The 22400-nt window shown below is 28.0% G+C and overlaps 2 protein-coding genes across 2 annotated transcripts; one reads left to right on the top strand and one right to left on the bottom strand.

Moving 5' to 3' along the window:
• Positions 1 to 74: 74 nt before the first annotated feature.
• On the bottom strand, positions 75 to 2217 carry LOAG_04889 (single-stranded RNA 5'-3' exonuclease; the record flags this gene model as incomplete). The annotated part of the gene is made up of 7 exons (XM_003140426.2): positions 2128 to 2217; positions 1682 to 1813; positions 1497 to 1597; positions 1131 to 1228; positions 700 to 809; positions 300 to 410; positions 75 to 224 (listed from the first exon to the last, which is right to left on the bottom strand). Exons 1-7 carry the CDS (start codon positions 2200 to 2202, stop codon positions 75 to 77), a joined length of 777 nt encoding a protein of 258 aa, XP_003140474.1. The 5' UTR covers positions 2203 to 2217.
• Positions 2218 to 8331: 6114 nt separating this feature from the next.
• LOAG_04890 (hypothetical protein) lies at positions 8332 to 22036 on the top strand (the record flags this gene model as incomplete). The annotated part of the gene is made up of 32 exons (XM_003140427.1): positions 8332 to 8491; positions 8866 to 9026; positions 9281 to 9355; positions 9716 to 9964; positions 10105 to 10369; positions 10543 to 10691; positions 10779 to 10970; positions 11438 to 11546; positions 11971 to 12134; positions 12611 to 12714; positions 13139 to 13349; positions 13461 to 13586; positions 14208 to 14372; positions 14516 to 14715; positions 15021 to 15156; positions 15241 to 15339; positions 15569 to 15676; positions 16105 to 16273; positions 16694 to 16884; positions 17087 to 17287; positions 17414 to 17554; positions 17638 to 17814; positions 18010 to 18107; positions 18234 to 18372; positions 18484 to 18570; positions 19060 to 19199; positions 19426 to 19585; positions 19887 to 20009; positions 20386 to 20544; positions 20883 to 21068; positions 21470 to 21652; positions 21893 to 22036. The coding sequence occupies 32 exons, from the start codon at positions 8332 to 8334 to the stop codon at positions 22034 to 22036; spliced, it is 4971 nt and encodes a 1656-aa protein (XP_003140475.1).
• Between the last annotated feature and the right edge of the window lie 364 nt (positions 22037 to 22400).

A 22400-nucleotide genomic window follows, 5' to 3' on the forward strand; every position in this document is an offset into this window, starting at 1 on the left:
AGCTAGAAATTTTTGTACAGGCAGTATCAGAAAAATCTCATTGCTCTCAGACCAAAATTTTTATTATCTGACAGTCACACACTAACCACAATTTTCCAAACTGACGAATACATGAAGCTAAAAACTGACTTATGTTTCCCATTATGATTCCTTTGTCTTCCGAATTTCACTTCTTCCCGCAGTAAAGCAAAATGAGGCTCATGTGAACATATTCCCAGCATTATCTAAATATATTGAAAATATTATAATTATTTTCATCAATTCTCCCATATGCTATTAGAAACTTGAAGGAAACTTGCCAAATCTGCATCAAGACCATAGAGGCAATGTCTTGTGTTAGCGTCATAATCAGAACGACTTCTTTCACTACGTATAAAATCCATTATCTTATGTTCACCTTCTCCAGGACACTGCAAACTATAGGCTTGATAAAAGATCACATGAAATATACCAATCCAATGAAAACAACAAATTACCAACATCCGAAGGATGTCAACCATAAAAATTGGATTAATCTGAATTTCAAACGATTGCTTTTCATTCTGAACAAAACGTTCAGTTTAGAATTGTGTCCATTTCTATATTTTCCGTTACAATTCTTGCACCCCATATTTTACTTTTTCCAGTAATAAAGGAAAAAAAAAGCTAAGTTTATGTGAATACATTTCCTGACAAAAGTATATATTAAGTATGACTAACATTGTGACCAGAAAGATATATCCGTAATCCTTGCCAACAACTATCCGTAGTAATCTTCATTTGCACAAAATACTGCAACTGTTCATGGAGACGAGCCATAAAATGCGTACCTTAATTAATCCAATCAAACAAGCGTTGATGATATATGAATCTTTAACGTTATTCTAATAACGTCTGTACTAATATTTAGTCAATCCTCGTTATATTCTGCATTTATACGCATTTAACCCTTATTATATTCAGAATACCAAAGGGTTTCAGGACGGCTTCTTTGCTACTACATTGTTACCAATTAAAGCTGATCTTTAATTATGGATTATTTTAAAGAAAAAAGCACACAGTAGTTCTTCCTGAAGCAGTGCATGTTGCTGCATTAAAAGTATCAGAAACATGAACTATTCCAAAAAACATCACAAAGACAGTGAACGAACCTGGGGTAATGCAATTCGAATCAAATGGCTTTTCATCCGGAATTTTCACCCCATTCTTTCTTGCCTTATTCATAGCTTCTTGTGCATTTTTCGCAGACCTTCAAAGACGAAATAAAAATAATGTATTCATTTTAGTGTTACTATATAACAACTGTATACCCTTTCCTCCATCATAATAATGTTATGAACTCCTACAGTCCTGGAAAAACCCAGTTCTGAAGTAACCATTTCGGTTGTTCAAACAATAAATATAAAAAATAATTATGGTTATGCATAACGTCAAGGGAGTAAAATAGTGGAAGAATACAATAAATAATTTAATGAATAATGCAGCGGAAATTGAAAAATACGAAATAAGAAACAAACATAAAACGTCGCGCTCTTTGTTGGTTCATCTTAGCACGTGGTGCTACGCCATCAACAGCCATGAAAAAAACTTTCCTCGGTTTAATTATACCAAAAAGAAACTGAAATAATTTATAAGCAAAAGTCGTAAAATACCATTTGTTGTATGCAAAATGAAATAATTGAATCGTGATAATTTCACCTACATTAATGTAATTAAAAATATCACGGAATATTTCCTCCTCAGAAATTCGAAACGAAACATCCTCATCATCCGGATGAGAGCAACTATGAATTATACCGTTCATATCCAAATACAAATTATCAAATTCCGGAATCTGAAATCACACACGTTTGCTCTCATTTTGTAACAGTGACCTAATTATTGAGGATTACTATCGTTTATGTGTTACTTCAATTTATTCAATTGGATATCGAGATCTCATGATTTCGACTTATCTATTTAGATGATCAACACTCAAAACTGTTTCTGAATTTTACTGCAAGTTTCCAGAAAATATCCAGAAGTTAACATCCTATTATTACATGAAAATGTATGAAGCAAGATAATTTGCAAAGAAAAAGGCGAATAAGTGGAAAAGTGTCTAACTAATAACATCCAACAATCAAAACATACAACATGAAAACTAACCTGTTCATCCTGAACCACTTCACTTAAGCATGGGTAACGCTCACTAATCCATCGATAAAATTTAGGAACACCCATTTCAACTGTAAATTTTGAATAATACGTTAGCATTTAACATATTTATAACAATCATTTCTTACCCAATGTTGATAATAATTTGAAAAAAACAAAAACCACACATACTTTATATAGCAACGTCGAAACAGTATCACCAGTCGAAACAGTATAACAATGTCAACCTATTCATTACCTTACTCAAACAAAATTCTATCAGGAAAACACCCGCCTTTCCCGCTATCCTGTGATCCTTAACCCTTGACCCCCCACCGATAATGTTTCCAAAACTTCGTTTGGTTTACTTCAAGCATCATTGCGTTATACCACACAAAGACTGTTATGAAAAAAATCAATTCCGACGCTAAATGTCACTTTCCCAAATATCATCATTAGTGGTTTCCAAATGACGATCTGAGAGGGCGTGGTAAAAATAGGTGGGGGTTGTGTTTCTTTTGCGCTTTTTTCCTTCTTTGTTTGTGAGCAACAGTTTTATTCGGTTTGGAACATTGTAAAGTATCGAAATCCCTTTATAACGTCCCCTTATTATTAGTTTTTATCTTCCTCTTCGTTTCAGTTTTACTTACAGTATTTCATCATCCTATCCGATCGATTCGCTCTCTCTCTCCCTCTCTACCTCCACCTATCCTATAATATTGTAATAATTTTATTTTTGACATAATATTAATTTCAGTAATCCGAAAACCTGAAAAAGAAGCGTCTCCAAGCCGCGAGAATCACCCTCAAATCACTCTTTTATTGTTTTATTTTCAAAAAATGCGATAACAATTATATTAAATTCGGATTTACCTAGATTGAAAGTAATGAAAAAATAAAATGATAATGCTTCAAATGCGCCATCGTTCTCGGAAATGATGTTTTTGAAGTTATCAGAATTAAAATACCACTTAGAAATGACCACTTCTAATTTATTGAACCAACCTTAGGGAATCTGGAGAAGATGAAACTCGAGCTTATTGGTATCAAATTTTGCGTTATCGCTAAAAAAAAGAAAAAACATTAGTCGTATTATTTGAGATATCAAAATTGTTAGTGAAATCAAAAATTCGTGAAATCTTGTCTGATAAAAGCTATCGAAGAAGTTTTTGAGATGCAAGCTAAACAGGAAATACACGAAATACAGAAGTATTTGGAATGACGCAAGATAAAAGATCGATTTGAGGAGACAATGTCAAATGACATTCATTTCAAAAATTAATAAATGGACAGATTTTTTTAATCCTATTCAGAGTTACTTGGTTTTTCCGTTTTTTAAACGTCAACTACACCATTAAAGAGGAATTATTGATTTTACGGAGATTGGAAACGTGGAACACGTCAAGAATACGTTATCGACGTAATGAATATAATAGCTGAATATTTTGCGAGACACAACACTGTATGGGAAAAATTGACCAATTGCCCATACGGATAAGCGTTCCAGATATGTTGGACCATATCCCGGTTTAGCAACATTAATAAAATAGAGGATTCCATTTGCATTAATAACTCAATGTACCATAAATCATCGGTCATTATTTTCCAAGACTTCCTAAATGTCTTGTTAATGTAATGGAAATGACCATAAAAGTGGTCATTGTCATCAAAAAAAAGTGGGTTAAATATACGCCTTTAAAAAAAAAACTGGCGCTAAAATATGAATTCTGATCATGAAATAAACTTGTTTTCCGCACCAGTATCCGAAAAACGAATATACTGGGAAAGTTATACGAACGAAGTTGAAGAGAAGAAGATGAGTTTGTTTCTAACCAAGAATTAAAAATTTACTGGAGTAGTTTTCTGATCTGATAAGTTAAGCGTAGTTAGCTTATCTTATGATGTGAATATTTTCGTACATTTAAATAAGCTTAACTTGCAGTTGTTAGATTCTGCAAACAGAAATTAAGGAAACATAGAAAATTAAAAATAAAATTAGAAGTCGATTAGAAGCAAGTAATTGTTGCGTGAAGTTTATAGTAATAATATTAATCTTAAAATTAGATGAAATGTAGGCTCAAATACTTAAATACTGAAATTGAATTGAAAACTAAATCGAATTTCACATTTAAAGGGTTCCTTCTTTTTCATATTACAATGCTACTCTAAATTTAGTTAATTTAAAAGTTTTGATTGAAGTTTAAACTTTGATTAAAGTTCATTCCCAGTTTATTTTAAACTTTGTTTCCGAAGTTTATTTTTAAAGTTTTGGTTAAAAAATTTATTATTTTTTGAACCTTATGTTCTTTACTACAAATCGGGAAGCCAAAGTGATTTCTGATCAAAAAAAAAAAAAATTTTAAACCATCAATATACATAAGTGTACGTGTATATATGTGCGTTTGTCAATGAAATCCTAACTTATACATTTATGCATGTACGTGTAACACACGTATATTTGACGTAAATAAAATTTCGAAACAAATAAAACTATGAAGAAGTAAAACAATTTGGTATTAAAAAGCAAACAAATGGAATATTAAAGTGAATTTGATGGATAAAGCATATTTGTCTTTAAGTGTATTAAATGTAAGATATGAAATTTTAATGTTATAGAAAGAATTACACGTGTCTATTTTACGTGTTACGTGTTCACATACCTTCAGATAGTCAGCTAGAATTTGTAAATTGTATTGGCGTGCACCTATATGCATGCTTTTTTTTTCTTGTTTTTTTTTGACACCATCAATGGACAACTTTGGATGTCTTTCTGAGCATTGTCTCCTTCCATCTATATGATTATTTACATGATCATGTCCATTTATCAACATTCTTGATAATTCTGATATCCTTATGATAATTCTACATGATCATTTGTATGATCTTACATTCAGCATTCTTTGTGTACGAACAGAATTGATAATCATGTCATGTAATATTATTGCTATCAATAGTTGATTATTTGAATTTTTCATTAATTGATATTGAGTGGAATGATATTGAAAAATTATCAAAATGATATGGTTGATGAAGCTTAATCATTGCTCTTTATCATCGCTTTCTTTCAAACAGTTATCAAATAGTGATGCACCTTGAATGGTTGCTTCTTCTTCATGCTATTATCACTTCGGCAGGTAATTTTTCTTCATAAATTTTTTTTTATATGAAAATAGCTACTATTATTATAATTATTAAAATTTTAATTGCTTATGTAGTAACAATAATTATTACTTCCGTTAAAGTTTGTAAGAGAATGTTTCTTTTTTTTTTAAAAATTTTTTTCACTAATTAAAAAAAAATCAATTTTATATTGAAAATTAAAAGTAAGACAACAGTTTCCTATTACACATTCATGCTGATTATTGAATAAATGAGTGTTTTATAATAAATAATTGCTAATCAAATTATCATATCATTTTAGTAGCATATGATGATAACAAGCATTATGCTGCTGCAAACGATGCTTGCGCAATAGCATGCACAGGTATGATATATAATGCATTTATTCCTCCAAATATTTATAATGTACTACCTAAATTGTTTAAATATAATTGATTACTTTATTTATAATTAATCTTGTTTTGAGTAATTCATATAGAGCTAAAAATACCAAATAAAATTACTGTTATAGGCGGGAGAAAAAAACTACCCGAGAAATCTTTTAGCAAAATTTATTCTCAATTGAAAATAAAGAAACTGATGAGATTTTCTCTATCAGTCTTTTCTTTTTCTTTTTCTTTTCTACTAAAATAAATTTATTACAGTAATAAATTTCTATTACAGTAATAAATTTCCATTTTAGTGTTTATTTGGCATGAAATTCTAAGCAATGAGAAAGAAAAAAAAAGGGACAATAAAATGAAAATGAAAACAAAACTAATTGAAAATGAATTTCAGACAAAGGAAAAGAGGAAAAAAAGCAAAAAAAAAGAAAAAATGAAAGTAAAATAAATTTAATAATGATGAAAAATTTTTAGTTCATAATTTATTAAGCAATTTTGATGACTTTTAGTTTCAGTCGGCTGTTATCAGAATGATAATGACTGATAAGGAAGTAATATTTTCGTTATACATTATTCATCAATGTGTTCAAAAAAAAAAAAAATTAGATAAATTTAAAGTGATCACTTGCATTTGTCGAGAAAAAAACGAAGTATGAAAATGTGTGCAAACAAAACTTTTTGTACGATGATTCCAAATGAATGATTCCTCTGATTTATTAGTACGTAATAAAAAGTAATCAAAAATTTTAACAAATTTCAATAATTACAAATAAAAATTTCTTTGAAAAATATTGATTTTCTGCTAACATTACGAAATACATAAAAGATGCTAAATGAAAATGCATAAAAATTAAATTAACTTAAGTAAATTTGTTAAATTTAGAGTAGCTTTCAGTAAATTCGTATTAGAGTAAATTAGAGTAAAATTGTTAAGTTGTTGAATTTTGTACAGTGCTAGATGTAAAGTAAGTTATTAGTAATTTTTCAGTAATTAAAATATAGCACATCATCCGGTAATGTTGCAAAATGAATCCAGTTGACAGGATAAACATTGCTAGCCGTTTTTCTTTTTGCTTAGATTATTCGCAGTCTGTGAAATGAACAGATCGAATGATAACAATTCATCATCGTTAACCTTACTTTATCTTAGCATATAATTTGACATATTTTTTTCCACTCAACCAAATTTTAATAATTGAATTCCATAAAAAGTTGTTGGAAAATTTAATGTGAAAATTTTGTTTCAATTAAAAAAAAGTTGAAGTAATTTTTTTTTCCAAAATTTAATTTCTGCATAAAAAATTTATAAAATATGATAGAGAATATGGTGAATTCGTCCTCAAAATATGAATGAATTTATATGACAAGCAATTATTATAAGTAAGCAGATTTTTGTTTTATTCAATTATCTTTATCACCATATAATAATCTTCTTCTCTCTTGTAAGCAATTAGTAAATTTTAGGTGTATCATCGGAAGTGAAATATGATATAGGTCGTAGTTATGTTTTTGATGTAACATCTCGAACAATTCTGAAAATTGGTGAAGAACGTGATACGGATGTGATACAAAATGCTCAAGTGCATATATCAGTTCATTCATCGTGCGAATTTTCACTCAAAGTAATTCTTGATTTATAATATATTATTTAATTTCTAATATGCTTGTCAATTTTAATTAAATCCAAAGTTAAACAATGCTAAACTTTTTTTGTGCTTAAACATTCTTAATTAATTTATTTTTAATTTGTAATTAATGAGATTAATTAGGGACTAAACTAATGAACTTGACTAATTAGTGAGTTTGAAGGAAAATTAATGAATTTGATTAAATTAATGAATATGAAGAGAAATTAATGAAAAAAAGGACGACATTTGTCATCCTAATTAATGAAGTTAATTGGAAATTAAAAAAAAATGATTTGGGAGTGTTTAGGTATGAAAAGTTTGTGTGTCTCATCGAGACTTAATCTTACAGGAATCCAATATATACTTTCGTCATTGATTATCACATCATACCTTCTTCTTTCATATAATATTTATCATCCTAACCGTAAGAGTAATAGTCACTTTAGCATTAAAATAATTATATCACATGATATGATAAATTTATGTATGGATAAATTTATGAATAACGATAAATTCAATTTCGTCACATATAGCCAAGTTCTTAAGACTAAAATCACGGACATCATATGTGATGTAATTGAATTTATCACATCGTATCACGTGAATCAATCGTATCACATCTGGTTATATCATGTGAATTTATCGTATTTAATCTACCATAAATTTACCGTATCTAATCGCATCGCATAAATGTCTAATATGTCATGTGAATTTATCGTATCTGGTTGTGTCATGTGGATTTATGTATCTAATCTATCATGTAAATTTGCCGTATCTAATCGTATCACGTGAATTTATCATATATGGTTGTGTCACGTGAATTTATCATATACAGTTGTGTCACGTGAATTTATCATATACAGTTGTGTCACGTGAATTTATCGTTACCACTTGATAAAATTGTTTTGCATTCAAAAATAAATCGTAATTACAAAAGCAAAAAGCATAATTGTTGTAGAATTTCCACACTTGATCGATGCTAATTTCTATCCATTAAAATATGAAAATTAAAAAATGAAAGAAAGATAATTATTCTCATTCTAAAAATGAACATGATTTAGTTGACACGAACATCACTAAGAGGAATGGATGTAGGAAGTGATTGGAGTTATATACTTGAAAGGTCATCACTTCGTTTTGCATTTGATGATGGAGAAGTGAAAGCAATTTGTCCAGATGATACTGATCCAATCTGGGCTCTTAATATCAAACGTGCTATTCTATCTGCTTTTCAAACTAAACATGGTCAGTTTTAAGTTTTCGTTTCTTTTTAAGTTTATTTTTCTTTTTAAATTCTATTTTCAGTTCTTTTTATTTTCCATTTCACTACTTTTATTATTATCGGAAATTTCAAATTTTACTATTACTTTTTAGTTTTTTTTTTTAAACCGTTAAAAAAGAATATTTTCAATGTTTTCTTTTAGTTTTTTTTGAAAATTTTTCCTAAAACTCAGAGAAAAGGCTATAAGAAATTGTCACATAGTGCTGTACGGAAGTATGACTTGAAAAAGGCCTGGCATAGTGATATTAGCATTTAAGTAAGCTTTCAATCCATGAATAGGCCAAACCATTTCATGTAAATAAAAATTCTTTATACTAATTAGTACTGATTTAATTAGAAGGGATAAGAGAAACTGATATATCCGGTGATTGTCCGGTGACTATTGAGAAACAAAAAACGAATGAAATGTTGAACTTGAAGACAACAAAACAGTTAAATGCATGCTATCGTGAGCATGATATTGTTGGTGTTCGAGCTATTCCATATAGACTGGAATCGGTTAGTTTCATGATCATAATATTCCGGATATGGATCATTCCGAAAATCATTTAGTTGAGCAACCGCATGAGAACGTGACTGATAGACGGAATAAGATGTTTAACTGATATGTCAAAATAATTCACTGTATGATTAAAGTTTGAGCTGTTCCATATAGACTGGAATCGGTTAGATTCATGATCATAATATTCCGGATATGGATCATTCCGAAAATCATTTAGTTAAGCAACCGTAGCAAAAACGTATAACTTTAGAAAATACAAGCAATACCAATAATGGAAACAAAACAAACATGTGAACGTCAAATTGCTCAAGGTAACCTTCAACAGGTGAGTTACATTATTGTAGTAAACAAGGAACTAATAGTAGTTGTAAAGTTTTATAGTTTAATATTTCTTTCACTAGGTTTTTTTTTGTCAGATAAATATCAATTGATAAAAAAATGATAACTTGATATAGATTAATTGGTATGTATTACTGATAGTTTCTTTTTTTAAAGCTTATCAATCTAATTTAATTTAAATAATAACTTCAATGATCTATATTTGATGACCATTAAAGTCACGCTTACAATGCAGCGTGATAAATATAACCATACAATTGATAAAACTGATTAGCTAAAACTTTGATCCACGCAGTATTAATAATAATCATTTCAATGTAAAATATTAATTATTCAAAATTTATAGGTAAGTTGTAATGAAGATTATCGTGTTACCTTACCATATGGTGAAGGTAATCTTGGAACATTACATGTTGAGCAAACATTACGAGCTGTTGGAATTGCAAATGCAGCACCGCAAGAAATATTTAAAAAACGCTTATCAATCATTTTTGATCACACTGATGATAATTTTAATGCAAAAGAAACTTCACCTCAATTTGCTAAAAAAATCATCGATGAATTATGTCAATCGGATGATCATGTTGGTCCGGATGTAAGTGTATATGCTATCCGGAAAAAAATTCTTCTACCTTTGCCATATGTACATATATATATATATCCGTAACATCATTTTAGTATTTCTTTTTTTTTTTTATTTCATACTTTAAAGAAATGAATGATTTATTTTGTTAGGCAGCATCTCATTTTGCTGATTTGATATATCATCTTCGAGGATTATCAACGATGGAATTATCATCAATTGCTAATTTACAATGTGATGCTTTTATTGATGCTTTACCAGCTTGTGCTTCACATCCATGTCTCCTACAACTTAGCAATTTGATCAATTCAGGAACGGCTTCTGAATCAGTTTATTCTTCATTAGCATTATTATCAAATCCAAAAAAAAGCACTATGGATTCTGTTGCAGCATTTATTGATAAAGTTCCATTTTATGGTAAAATTTACTGATATCATTATCAAATGGTATATTTAAGAATTTCAAAATTGTAATTTAAATTTAAATTCAAAAACGAAATTAATTTTAAGGTTAAAATAAAATAATTGAAAAGTATGATAGCAATGATTAGAATTAAATTTTGATAAAAATATTTGAATCTTTTTACATAGGTTTATTGGCTGTTTCATCTTTGGTACAATCATATTGTATTGCTCATCCAAATTGTGGTATGGAAACAACAATACAACGTATCATACATAGTATTTCATCTAAATTACCTCCTAATTGTTATATTGGAGAAGAATTTGAAGAAATTAAAGTGAGAAATATTACAAATAATTTTATCAATATCAATGATAAAATTACATTTATTTTTCATAAAAAAAAAAATACAATTAATTTCCAGAAAACGGTGATAATATTGAAATCAATTGGAAATATTGGTTATGAAGAGCATTCTTTATCAGCTATATTAGCTTGCATTGCAAATGATCGAATTTCAATTGATGTAAAAATTGCTGCAATTGATGCTTTACGTCGGAAACCTTGTAGTGATCAACGAAATAGCAAAATTATTGAATTATTCCGTGATCAAAAGGTTCCATTGAAATTATTTGAACTTTTTTTTTTTTTAATATATCATTAATTAAATTATTATAAAGTAGCAGGATTTCGACAGGAATGAAAATTTAAATATTCTTTGAACAAACAAATTGTACACTATTTAATTCATTTATTGATTATTACATTTTATCACTTTTTCACTTTTTATGAATAACTGTATTCTATTTAATTCATTCATTAATTAAATTATTGAATTTCAATTTGTATCTTAGATAAAAGGTTGCAAAGAAAAAAAACACTATCAATGTTTCTGGTTTCAGGTTAAAAATTATCATCTTTAAAATAAAATTTTCATTAACTAATAAAATAGTAAGCATTTTTGCTATTTCCTATTTCTATTCTTTTACCGTCATTTCATCCTTATAAGCTATATCTTTTTTTTTAAATATATGATAAGTAATTAATGAATTTTATAACAAACAAATATTTGATTATTTCCAGGAAAATCCAGAAGTACGAATAATATCATTTCGACAATTGATGGAATGCGCAAATGATGAAATATTGGAAATTATTGTGGAACAATTACACAATGAAACAATTAATCAAGGTTTGATAAACTTATGAATTGTTTAATAAATAATTTCCATTTCATAATTAAACATATATTATCTGTGTGGTATATGTGTGGTATATTATCAAGATGAAACATGATTAATCACTTATTTTAATTAATTAAATCGCATATATTTTTAAATGCACACGATATCCTGTATGACATTTATATGCTACCTGCATGTAGCTGACAATATTATAGTACCTCATCGAGATAATAACAGTTTATGCTAATTAATTAATTAATTATACCTGTATATATTTAAAATAAGGACGATATCCTGTATATCATTTGTAATACATATATTGAATTTGGCAAATAGTTTATTACAATAACATTGATTTTAATGTATCACATTAATGGGAAAAAGTAATTATAAATTAATAATTGATCAAAATTTATGCAATTTATCTTACAGTTGGATCGTATGTTTGGTCATATATGAATTCTAAACAACGATCAACAAATCCAGGAATTCGTAATTTGCAACATATCCTCAAAAGATTTCATTTTCCACAACGTTATAATTTAGATTCAAATCGTTTTTCACGCTACTATGAATTAGGATATTTTGATAGAGAAGTAATAATTTTTATTCAAACATTGCTTTGATTTTCTTTTTATAAAGTTTTGAAATGGACAATTTCTTGCTTGTTCGAATTATTTCTTAATTTTGTCAAAAATAAGTTCACAGATATTACTAAAAAAAGATTTGCTAGTAAGAATAATTAGAAATTTACTAAAATACCAAAATTTTCTTAAAATACAATTTATCACACAATAGCATTTGCTAATTGAATTGTTAGTGGAATTAAATTTTAGTTAAGAATCAAAAATTTGTTCTACGCATAAAAGGATGATTATTATGATACAAATTTTAATTCATTATTTAATTTGTTATTAATTATCATACAAATCGTCACAATGGATATGGTGTCGCTTGAATAACAATTGATAGGTAGAAAATGGCAATATCTTTTCAAATGATACTATTAAAACAATACTGATTAACTAATTTAATTCAGCTCTATCAATTTCGATCATAATAATCATTTTAGAATAATTATGGTGGCCATATGGATAGTTCCGTCTTATTTGTACCAAATGGATACATACCACGTCAAGTAGCATTTAATTTTACTGCTCATCTTTTTGGGAAAAGGTTATGGAACTTTAAAATTTTGCAGTTTTGCTCATGCTAAAAAGTAGAAATAAAACAGCCAAAATTACTGTATTAAAAATTAATTGATGGATGATGATTTCATCTAAGGAAAAATGAAATGACCATTTGACCATTTATTTAATCGGTCATCAAGAAAATTTCATGCATATTTAATGGAAAAAAATGATAAAAATTTAGACTAGATATATATTTTAACAAGACAAAGGTATGATATAATTATGCTTTAATGTTTAATCATAAATTCAGTAAAATCAAATATTGCTATCGTATTGGACCTTTTTTTTTTAGTAGTCTGACCTTGTTATCTTTGTTTTTTTTTAATAATTTCTATATCAAATATTTAAAAACTTTATATTTTTCAATTTATCATAAGCTTTAATGTTAACAGACTTTTTTTTTACAGTATCAATATTTTGGAAGTTGGTGCACGAGCTGAAGGTCTGGAGGAAGCGGAGGAGGAATTATTTGGTCCTGATGGTTATATTAGTAATCCTAATGGACATATCTTTCGAGAAAAAAGATTTCAATCACGATATCCCAAACTGAATCATTTGAAGGAACGGTATATAAGGAAAAATGGTGAACATCCAATAAGAGTGACATTTTATGTCAGGGTAATTTATTGATGATGATTACCGTAATTCCACGGAGGATACTGTATTTTATCGTAAGCTATTATTGTTTGAGAGAAGCAGGTAAGTAGTTTTATTCTCTCGTATCTTCAGATGTTTGGTGATGATTTACATTATTATGGTTTTCAAAGGGATCAGCATCAATTTCTTGAGGAAGTGAAGGAAAGTATTGAAATTGATAAAGTGTTGGCAAAATTGATGCAAGAGAAGACAAGAAAGGTGAAAGTTACTTTGTTTAATTTTAGATTAACTAATTTTCAACAAGGAATGGGCTGGGTCAGAAAATCAGATCAGCGAATGATTTAAATATCAGTGACATAAGGCAAAACTAGCTTATACAAGGTTACTGTGAGACAGGCCGTAGAAATGTTAAGATTACTGTAGGACAAGCTGTAAAAGGGTTTCCAAGGCTACTATAGGACGGGTTGTAAAGTGCTTTTCAGGGTTACTGTAAGGCGAGCAAAAGGGTTTCCAGGTTGCTGTAAGATAGGCCGTAGAAAAGTTTGTAAGATTACTGTGGCGCAGGCTGTAAAAAAGCTTTACTGTGAGACAGGCTGTAGAAAGATTACTGTATGATTGGCTGTAGTTTTTACAACTCACAGCACTACTAACTAATCTAAGTTTCACATGTTGATATCGATGATGAGGATGAACTTTATTTTTTCAGTTGAATGACCGTATTGGTCATTTCTTCTAATCCATGTTATTTTCCATTAATTTTAATTTTAAGTTAATTCTTGCTTGGTTTAATTTCTGTTGCATAAATTGTTAATTTATTTCGGACATTCGAAATTATTAAACGAATTTCTTAACATGCATTTCATGCATGATTATTTGCAGCTTTCACGTTATATCCTTCCGTTTGAATTGTCACAAACATTCCCGACACTTTCCGGATTACCACTTCAATTCCTGCTGAATGTATCAGTTGCCGCCAAAATAGACGGTAAATTAAGACTAAATCTTGCGGATTTGTTGCAGCGAAAAGTTGGCGCGAACGGTTATGTAAGTGATACCGTTATAATGAGTGTTAAATTAAAAAATTTTTTAATTTAGCTAAATTTTATTATTTTAATTAAAAGCTATTTTGCCATCACGATTGTTTTGTTCTTTTTTTATTTTCGTTCCGATCATATTTGCATTTTTAGCTTGATTTACGTCCATCAATATCAATTGCAAGAGGAGGTGCAGTACTTTTACGTGCGGGTCATGTAACATCTGGTGCTATGGTAAAGTTAAGTTTGCATTCTGCAACAAGTATTGTACACAGTATGGAATTGAGTGAGAGAAGAAAATTATCATTGAAGATTGATGTTCCGAACAAGAATCTTTTGATTACGAAAATACGGTAAATATCTCATATTGATCAATGTTATAATTGATTCTTTTTTTTGATCAATGTTATGATTGATTGTGATTTTTGAAAAATTACCACGATTTATCCAGCATTATTGTGATCATTGCAAATAATAAGCACATTCTTTCCTTGTATGATCTATGATTTATGAACTTTTTTGGGAAGAGATGATAATCTCATTCTAGTATGACTTATGATTTATGAACTTTTGAGAAGGTCACTTGTTAATTGTCGTAAAATATTCTAATATAGAATAAAAATTAAGTAAGTGACAACGAATACGATTTTTTTTTCAGTCATGATATCATAAAGATTGAAAGTAATCATCACCAACCATTCACTATTACACGAAATACACATAAAATGGTTGAAAAACACTATTGTTCTGGTGATAATCTGGCAAAAATTCTTGGAATTCAAGCGTGTGTCGATGTAATTTCTTTTACTGATCCAATTTATAATTTGAATAAGAATTTTTCCTACATTTCTGCAATTTAAATTTGTAAATTTTTTCAGTTCCGTTCTAATTTTCCAATAATAGAAGGAAGTATTAAAGTGGAAAAAGTTGATCGTCAGTTGAACAACTATCAATTTCTTTTAGAAAGAACCAATGATGTAAGTTTCATCATTTTGAACAATGAAATGAACACCAATCATCCTGTCGGATTCATTAATTCGGATTTCGGTACAAAACCGGAATTCCAGAATAGCAATGTCTACCAGTTATAACATGATTCCTTCCTTTTTTTTGTATTAATCATGTAGTAATTAAGCTAATTATAGATTAGCTAATTATAGATTAGCTAATTATAGATTAATTATAATTATAGATTAGTAGTTTTAGAGAGGCGAGCAAAAACTATTAATACGTATGGACACACCAGGATCGGAAATAAATCGAAAAATTGAAGCTGATCTTGAAATTTCAATTCCACGAAAAAACTTAAATTTGGTATTACTACTCCATTCAAAACGATTATACTAGATGGTAATTTACGACAAATGGAACAATTGCAAGATTATGCAACCAGTCTTAAACTTACTGTAGATGACAAAGTTTACATTCTTGATGGCATACTAAAGGTGACAATAATTTTCTTTGTTTATTTTATTTCATATATACATATCTTTTTTTAATGAACTATTAATGGTACATTTAATGTAATAATGGAATTGTTAATCTGTTATGCACTTGAGTAAAATATTAATCAATTATATACTTGATTATTGATCAATTATGTACTTGATTATTGATCGATTATATATTTGTTAATATATTAATTATATTAATCAACTATATATTATTAATCTATTATATATTTTTTATTGATCAATTATACATTTGAATAGAACTTTAATTAGAAACAGTTTTCTTTTCAGGCAACTAAAATAGGAGAGCGAAATTTGTATATGTTAGATGCAAGAAGTGTTGTTGAAAGTATGACTGTAGCAGAAATTGGAACAGAATTACAGTATAGCATTGCAAAACCTTATGCAATGTTTGATTTTCATTTGTATAAAGTCTTCAGCAAACCAATTATATTTAAAAGTAAGGCTATCTGAAGTACTGTGCTTTCAGAATTTTTTATTATTTTAGTACATATGAATGTCTTACGTAAATTGCATTTACGTACGTGAGATTTTAAAGAGGAGAGAAGGAATCTTGAAAATTTTATTCTTAATTTTTGTACAAATTTAAGCTGAAGAAATTGAAGAAAAAAAATTTAAGCTAAATCATACCAATTAAAAATTATTGACAATTAGTACATGATTTCTTTTTTTAGTTATCTCTTATTACACAGTACAATAATTATTCTGATTTACATGAAATTTCTTAACATTAGTTCCATCATATGAGATATCGCTGTGAAGATAATGTCCACTTAATGTCCAGTCATATATGGTCATTCTAATCCTACAGAGCAAGATTAATTTGAAGAGAAACAATATCTAATAACCCATCTTTTAGCTTTGGTAAATCCAGAAGCACCGAAATATGAAGGTAAACTGGAATATTCTGGACCTGATTTTAGCGGCAAATTAGATACATCAATTATTCATCAAGGAATAATTGATTTCAAAGGTACAATAATCGGTGAATATCAGATTGATAATTATCCGAAGCGTACACTTGAAATTGGACTTGAACAAGCATTTCAAGTAAGTATAAAATTTTTTTCCCTTGTTTTTTGTTGGAATTACTTCTGTACATGAAAAGATTATTTTTCTAAAAAAAAAAGAAAATTAAAAGGGATTTCTTTCTTTTCAAAATTCCTCCATGTCATTGTCATACTTTAACAAAAATTTTTTTTTCCCAATTTATGTAAATTTTTTAACTTTTGTTAAAAAAGATTTTTTTCAGAAAAGTGGGACTAATCATCATTTCAAACATGCTGTTCATGCTAGTAGTACAGCTTTTGATAAGTTTGATTTTCAAATACTTTCTGATCGTACCGGAAATAGCATGGAAAATTTGCTAGAAGCAACATATTTTGGAAGAAAATTAATGGTAAATTTAGATGTAACACGTGGACCTAATAATATTTATACAGCTATTGGAAAGGTAATTATTTCATTTTATTTACTTTAAAATGGATGAATTGAATGATTATCATATTTACCTTGTAAAATGTATGAGTTAGAAATTTATGATAATAAAAATTTGCATGAACAAAAAAAAAAATTTTAGGTAAAATGTGATCAATTGGGTATTGATAGCAAAACAAATATTATCTATCAAAATCGTTTTCCACTACAATTTATGTTGAAAATTGATAGTGAAATACCAGGAAAACAAAATATTCATGCTTCAGCAGAATATGTTGTGAAGGTTTTTCTTTTTTTTCTTTTTTTTGGCGACATTATCACTTGATAAAGTTATGATAGCAGGAAGCATCTATCTCATCTTTTTAGGTGGATCCAAAATGGAACTTCAAAGGAAATATTCTACTACGTTTTCCTGGTCGTGAAATAGCACTGAATAAGCAAATTGATGAAGTGACCATTGGTCAGTATAAAATGGGAACACACTTACAATGGGATCCAAATGGCAGGATAGATGCAATGTCAAATGTTGTATTTCGTCCTCAAGTAAGCTATAAAATTTGCGAAATGATAATGATTATAAATTCATTAAATAAAATTACTAATCATCAGTGATCGTATCAGTCACTCGTAGTAAGTTCTTGATTTAAATTTTTCAAATCAATTAATATCTGCTAGTTAGTTACAAAATTCCTGATCAAAAATTAAAATAGAAACGGTAAAATGATTGTATTAATACAGGTAAACGAGTATACCATTGAATCGACAGTTAATATTGCTGGCATAAATGAACCATTAACTATCAAAAAGCATATCAAATATCAGTATGATAATTACAAGTAAGACAGATATTATTATTATTGTGCTGCTTATTTGTAATGTCTTTTTTTTTGATAAGTAATTTTTTACAAAATGCTTTGTTACCAAACATTTTACCATATTGCATTTGGAATTTCATTTTATAGTATTGAATGGCAAGCAAAACAAGGCAGCCAATTGATATATGAATTAATGGCTAATCTTGATGGTCATTTTGGTGATCAACAACGACTTAATTTTAATATTCAATCTGAGAAATTTGAACCAAGAATCAATTATCATGTGGTAAGTGTTGGAGCAAAAAAAAAGGGGAAAGGAGGGAATAATTTAATTAATTAATTTATTTAAAACAATGGAATTTGAAGCAAACAATTTTTAAAATGATTTCTTTTCCAGACAGCTGAATTTCAACCATCAACAGATAGCATGACAGCGTTAGCTACCATACGCAAAGATGGACATCATTTTGGTACAGGTAATATTGTAGTGCCGAAAAAAATTCAACCTTCCTAATCAGCAATATCGAGGAGAATTCAATTGGATTTATCAAAATGTATACTTAATTATCTCATTTTGCTAATGGCTAATTGAATAATGAGAATTATTAAAAAAGAAAAAAAATTCCTATGAGAAACAACCAAGAGATATTTTATCATGACATGATATGAGAAACAATCAAGAGATATTTTATCATGACATGATATGAGAAACAATCAAGAGATATTTTATCATGATATGATAATGATTAAAGAACAATAATCAATAAAACAGATCTTTTCTATCAGAATGTTTCAAATAAATGAAAAAGATAACACGATAGATTTATCTTTTCAAATTATTTAAAGGTTAATTGGGTCAAAATGGCAAAAACTTCTTAACATAAAGAAGTTATTATATATTAGATAAAAATTTGATGCAATAAATTAACTGTATATCAAATTGTGATGATAAATTATCCAGGTTTATTTTTAGAGACCACGTAAGGTAGCGATTGAGTACAATCAATCAAAGCATACATATGGTTCATCTTATATGGTAAAAGTACAATCAGATGATAATCTTAATCTTAACATGCAATTTGATCATCAATATGATAAAACAATTTTTAAATGGTTAATTTTTAATTGATCTTACTTATTTCATGCTAAATGCAATAGCTAATGTTATATTTTCCAGTCCTTAAAAACTTTTAAATATCCTATTTGTATCATTACTTAGTTAAAAATATTGCATTTTTATTTAAGTTCATTTTATGGCCAAAAAGTGAAAGTGACAAATTGGGACATTTTGAAGATCTATAGAGAAAGATTATGAAACTTTCATTTCATATCATTTCAGTAATTTGGATAAAGATCGTATTCGAACAATTTCAACAGTACTCACTGCAACTCCTTTTCGTTGGGACTTTTTTGAAATTGATGGTCATTTGGATACTGATAAACCTCTGGAACGACGATCAATTAAAGCAAAAACAGGCTTTCTTTATAGAACAGATCAGGTTATAAAATTGATAAATTTGGTAAATTGAAATTCAAATATTGTAAATTTAAAAATTCATAAGTGTAAGGTAACTTTTCATAACATTATATAACGTCGTCCTTAATTGCTCAAGCACAAGGTCATATAATGCTTAATTGGTCAACTTGATTCTTGTACTAGATTGGTTAATTTGATTTTTGTGTTTTATTATATTGATATATATTGTTGTTTATGATAAATGAATTTTCCGGTTTCCGGAAACTATTTCGTATTGTTAGGGTGATAATTTTCTCTTCAATATATCCAGTTTTACTTTTCAGGCAAATATCGAAGGATTATTTGAAGTAAATGATAATCGGTATGCTATTGAAGGTCATTGGCGTAAAATATTGCATGATCTTGGCAGAAATTACATTTATAGCAGCGAATTTGCAACACCTCAAGTTATTCTTAACATTTTTTCTTTTCTCACTTAATATGGTACTTGACTGTATTACTTGCTTAGAAAAATTTTTCCTGATTGATAACGATAATACATGGGGACAATCAGTTATTGGTAATAACTAGATTACATTTCCTGATCCGTTTCATAGTCTCACAATATATCCAATCCTTAGCTATATAACTTATTTGATTTTTTCTTTTTTTAAATTAGTTACAGTAAATTTTTTTCGTAACATCCATTCCGAGAGTTATTATCCTGATCCGTTTTTTACTCCCATAATACATTCGGTACTTGGCCGTATTAATTATTTAACTTTCTTGAATTATTTACATAGATAAAATATCTTCTCAGATACTCAATCAAAGTTTTTACAGAGCCGGATAAACTTCGAACAACAATTTGAAGTGGAAAAAGCTATTACAATGCGGAAAGCAAAAACAATTTTTAAACTTATTGGTGCTGGAAAAACATTGAATTTAACGAATGAAATAAAGAATGATGATAGATCATTTAGCATTGCTACTGATCTTATCGTGAATTTTTCAAATTTTAAAATTATCAATTAAATAATTATTTTAGTAATATGCTTATAAATGGCAAAGTTAGTTAGTGAAAAGTAAAATGATATTAATATATTTACAAAAAGAAAAAAAAGAAGTGTCCAACTGTATACAAAATGAATTAGGTGAGAAAATTTCGAAAAAAAGTTAAAAATATTGTTTAAAAAAGATAAGATTACTGATAAATATATAAGCACCAAAAAGATCAATGATCAAATTAATGATTGAAGTTTTTTTTTCGATTAAATATTCGTTTTATTACTTTTTTTTTCTTTTCATGATAAATTCTTGTTGAATAAGTTAATTTTTAGGGAAATGAAATAGTATTGAAGGATACGATAGAATATAATCATAACCATGGAGAAAGGATATTGAAGAAACATTTAAGATTTAATGAAAAAGAGATGAACATGGATATAGTAACGATTTATCGTGATAGAGAAGTTAAAATAGACATTAGCGCATCATCAACGTTTCAAATGATTCAATATGGCAAGGTAAAAAATTTTAAAATCATGATAATAATTTTTGTTATTTATGATAGTATATGAGTGGGACATTTATGAGGTGTTTTTGTTCAACATTAGTAATTCGATTTTAGTAAATGAATTAAAAATAGAGTAATTAAAAATTTACGAAATGTTTTTGCCCAACTTGGTAATTCCAATAAATGAATTAAAATTAGCATGATTGAAAATTTATGAAGCGTTTTGGCTAATATTGATAATTCGATTTCAACAAACAAATTAAAATTAACATAAATGAAAATAAGTGACATTATGAGCAAAGTTTTTATGCACATACTACTGAACTTTATCACCGGTATACAGTTATTAAGAATATATCTCTTATCAGCATAATATGTCTTATCGAAATATTCATTCGTTATATATTTCAGGTTATGTTCGATTGTCAAAAAGGTCATACTTTTTGGAACTGTGATGCAGAAAGTAATATCAACAATCAGTATGTGATTAAAGGACACGAAACCTTATCATTACAAAATACTGATATAGGTTATTTGACTAAATTAGGAAAAGTGGTGGATAACGAAGGGAAAATCAGTTTCAGTATTGACAATGTAATTTTAATGCATATTTATGTTTTAAATTTCAAAATATGCGTATGATGATACGATTGATTTACACGTATGACGTAAGATTGGTTTATACTATGACGTAAGGTTTGTTTACACGTGTAGCGTAAGATCGGTTTACACGTATAACTTAAAATTAGTTTGTAAATAACCAAGTGAACACAATTAGTTGCAAGTAACATATAAATTTTTTAATTTTTTTTTAAAAAAACGAATATATTTTAGCAAGGTTATAAGTATAATGCAAATGCAATGTTACGTCGTGCCGAAAATATCTATAACTTAGAAATGGATGTAACAGGTGATAATGGTGTCGTGAAATTGCAAACACCAACGCTTGTAATCAATCCACAAGTAGGTTTCTCATAAATTTAAATTTTAAAAAATTATAAACATTCTTTTTTACCTTTCTCAGAGTTTTTTTTTCTTTTTTAATTTCTTGTTTGCTAGTAATTATGAAATATAACTAGTATTAGGAGTACCCAAAGATTCTGTTGCTTGATTTCTCAGCTCATGAAATATGTAATAATCGCTATATCGATTTTTTGAAAATGAATTAAACTGATGAGAATTTAATTGTTAGGTTAATATTGTTACTTTGATTGATTGCATATATAATGGCTAACAAGTTTACCTTGAAAAATGAAATTTTTTTTAATTTCCGATCTTCATTCGATCAGCAGATAACAAAGTCTTGATAGTATATTTGAAATATTATGTCGCTTCACGTTTT

This window comes from Loa loa, assembly GCF_000183805.2.
Source record: "Loa loa unplaced genomic scaffold supercont3.39, whole genome shotgun sequence".
Taxonomy (NCBI): Eukaryota; Metazoa; Nematoda; class Chromadorea; order Rhabditida; family Onchocercidae; genus Loa; species Loa loa.